The 3,697-nt window shown below is 43.1% G+C and overlaps 1 protein-coding gene across 1 annotated transcript in view; it reads left to right on the plus strand.

Moving 5' to 3' along the window:
- Positions 1-726: 726 nt before the first annotated feature.
- Positions 727-3,697, plus strand: part of LOC106012352 (phosphomannomutase) — a gene marked incomplete in the record, with an annotated part of 17,332 nt that continues 14,361 nt past the window's right edge. Inside the window, 1 exon segment of the mRNA XM_013085093.2 lies at positions 727-999. Coding sequence (XP_012940547.1) covers positions 925-999 — 75 coding nt within the window.

Genomic DNA, 3,697 nt, shown 5'->3' on the forward strand with positions numbered 1-3,697 from the left:
AACTAATGGAGCCTCCCCTCTCTCTTCGCGGCGCCGCGAGCAGTACGCCGCGTTGGGGATCAAATATGGCGACTGAGTGTGGGCTAAATCACGAACTGTGGCGTTTCTTTTTATAGAGTTTTATCGGGCTGGGCCACGTTGTGGGGGTGGGCGGGGTGGGGGAATGCACGCAAGGAAGAGGGGATGGGGCTGGGATGAAAGAGGAGGGGCGGGCCTTGGGAAGGGACGAAAGAGAATGGGGAAAATTAAATAAAAGAGAGATAGAATCCACAGACCTAGATCTAGTAACCCAGTGAACTAACTAAAGACGGCACTACATTTTCTCACGACATGACAGCATCCCTGAGCATCGCCGTGGCAGCGATCACCGCGCGTAAGTGTTTTCGCGCCCCACGCCGGGCGATACGCGAAACAATGCACTGTTGTTATGGAACGCCGCCACGAGTGTCACCTCTCTATTACTGTAAACCCTCTCTGGCCAAACCACGGCCAAACCCAACTTAAACCCATCCCAGGCTGCTTTTTTGAAGTTTGAGTGTTCTGGAATCGGTTCGTTTTGGAGGGTGTCTGTCATTCTGAGAAAAATTTGGAAATGGTCTGTACACAGGCTAGCCTACTACTAGACCTAGATCTACTCAAAACCTGGAACTTCGTTAGGCCTAACTTCTCAAGTCTTTAATTGTAGGCCTAATTAGTTGTGTTTGAATACATATATATGACACACAGAATTATGTCATATGGATATGACCATGATCAGAGAGTATTTAATTCTCTGCCATGATCCATAAAAAAAATCTGGGGAGTATGAAACGGGTTTTGTTTTGACCCTCATTTGGCTAAAAAGTTTACGTTTACATCCCCCTGTAGCATCACTAAAAGCCAGTGTGACGACATTACATTTCAGTTGACAATACAAACTACAACATGGCAGCACCGCAACGTGACACGTCGACTCTGTATCTTTTTGACGTTGATGGAACACTTACACCGTCTCGAAATGTATGTTTTTTTTAAAATTTGAAATCTTTTGTTGCTTTCTTTTTGTTTATTAGTGAAGAATGATAATTCACCTGTACTGTAAGTGTAAGTCAAATCGGGCCCCTCCTCTAAATAGGCCTCTATTGGAAAACTAGCAGACACCATGATAACCAGAGGCGTTTTGTTAACTGGGCAAGACCTTCGGTGCCGGTCAAATTTTTTTCAGCTGGACTGTTGACAGGAGATTTATTGCTGCTGATGATTTTCATTCAGTTTGAAGTAACGGATTGAAGTAAATCCAAACAAACATCATGTAGATGTAGTATCAACATTCAAAAGCACCTTCTTGCCGATTTGAAGGCACTCAAATAGAGAAGTGGGATTCACTGCTGGGGAGGACTTCCCTAACCAGCGACCACTATGAGACAGAGCAGAATATATAGAAGGCTAGGGATAGGGTTAGGTGTAGGGGTAGGATTATTAGGATTAGGGGTAGGGTTAGGGTTACGGATAGGGGTAAGGGTAGGGGTAGGGGCAGGTCTTTCAATTGTTTTTGTTGGGGCGGTCGCTCGTTACGGAAGTCCTTCCCACTGCTGTTTATTTGTCGCGACAGAGCTTAATTCCTTCACCTTTGTTATCGCGCCGGCTCACAACTTTAAATCGTCTCCCATCAAGCCGTCACGTCGTGGAACTTCGTAGGCTACTACGTACAAGGCCAAATACACGGCGGGCTTAGGCCTAGCGATGACGTCAGTCCCATGGACAAATCCATCGACAGCCCTCAGAACGAATAGGTTATCCCTTAATTGCCAAATTGGCCTCTTTTTAGCTTACAAAATTAAGATTGAGACTGTCTTGAGCAGCACAGACACTATTATATTTTATCAGCAAAACATGTATTTTTATCATTCAGCCTTTCTCTAACTACTATCAGAACATTTATTGTCAGCATGGCACTAATCTTTTTTGTTTATTGACTTTTTAACCACCTATAGTTCCTGTTTGGCATTTACTCATCGTTTTCTCCCTACTAATACTTACCTGGCCCATAGGAGTCTGGCCGACGAAAGGAGGATTTGTCTAGTGAAGATATATGGAGAATTTTAACAAGGAGCTATAGGCACTCGGCTGTCAGAGTCTGGGCCAGGCCTACCCCCTCCCTTCGTCCCCTTTTCCACCGTCACCCCTGCTAGACACAAAGTTCTATAATTAGCGTTTGACACACTTCCCCACTTAGTTACAACACTGTGTTCTGTTCTGAGAAGTGAGAAGTGCGATGAAGAAAATTTGATGATATAATGATCGGAAACTGTTGTGTGCTAACTTTGTCCAGCTTTGTATAGTATCTGATCGTAGACTTGATCTGCTTGGGACAGCGTCACTAGTACAGTATCAATTGACTTTTTGTCATTATACTGGACAGTTCTTATACATTCAGTATCAATTGACTTTTTGTCATTATACTGGACAGTTCTTATACATTATTTAACGGGTCCAGTCCATGTCGACCAGCAGTTTATTGCCTCTCACTTTCAGTTTGTTTTCTGGCCTAGTAGTGTTTCTTTTTCTGTGTCGATCAAGTCAGTTTCTATTAATCTCAGTAACTTCCATCATATGTTATTCATAATAATTGTTTCTTGACACTACTGCATATTTTAGCTCTTTCATATTATATTACAATGTTTACAGTGGTATGTGTGAGTGGGGGAGGGGGTGGGGATTGAGAAAGTAGGGGTATAAAATAAGGAGAGAGAGAGAGAGAGAGAGAGAGAGAGAATGAATGTGTGTGTGTGTGTGTGTGTGTGTGTGCTTTGAAGGAAAGGGTTGGGGGAGGGAGAAATAGTCGACGTGAATGACGGCCGGTCAGTTCTATAAACCACGAGCCGCCACTGATGATGATAACACTATTAACACGTTGTTTCATTAAGAAGACAGCTTTTACTTCAGTTTCACCCTAGGGAAGATATTAATCCTGTTCTGTTTAACTGACTTCTTCTTTTCTCTGTCACAACGGCTACTCTTTCTCCGCTCCCACCCCTATAAACCTATTTACCCCTTCCAAGGCAACTCTTTGTTCCTCTCTTGATCCCTTACTCCTGTCTCTTGCTGGTCCTGTTCCCCTCTTAAATACCAGTGTCTTTCTGCCTGACCCCTGATGTTTTGGTGTATGTAAAATTGAACAGGTAGCCTTCTCGATAAGGGAAGGTCCGATGTGCAAGTTGCGCAAGGTCTGTTTATAGTCCTGAAACTGGATTATACGGGGTGCCCACTACGGCTGGATCGGGCTGATCGCCCGACTCGATCGCCTGAAACTGGAAACAAACACATTTGTTTTTGAGGCGATCGAGTCGGGCGATCGGGCCGATCCTATCCATAGTGGGCACCCTGTATTAAGCTTTGGTCGCCACTTGAACAAAATTCGAAACGGAAAATAATTAGCTCGTCTTAAAAAAAAAAAGAATTCCTTCAGTTGCCTTTTGAAAGAAAAAAGGGGCCCTAAAGAATAAAAAATGTACACATTTTATTAAAAATTTAGTTCACAGCGGGTTTAAGATACAGCAGTCAACTATCCCTGAGATCTGCAGTACAATAATTTTCTATGCACACTTTCTTTTTTGCAGTGAGTATTATAAAATATTATATCATGTACGTGTCTAACTTGACTTGATCCCATTAATATTCTTGACATGAAATGGATGAATAAGTGGTGTAAACGTAA

Source organism: Aplysia californica, unplaced genomic scaffold (genome assembly GCF_000002075.1).
Source record: "Aplysia californica isolate F4 #8 unplaced genomic scaffold, AplCal3.0 scaffold00344, whole genome shotgun sequence".
NCBI classification, from domain to species: Eukaryota; Metazoa; Mollusca; class Gastropoda; order Aplysiida; family Aplysiidae; genus Aplysia; species Aplysia californica.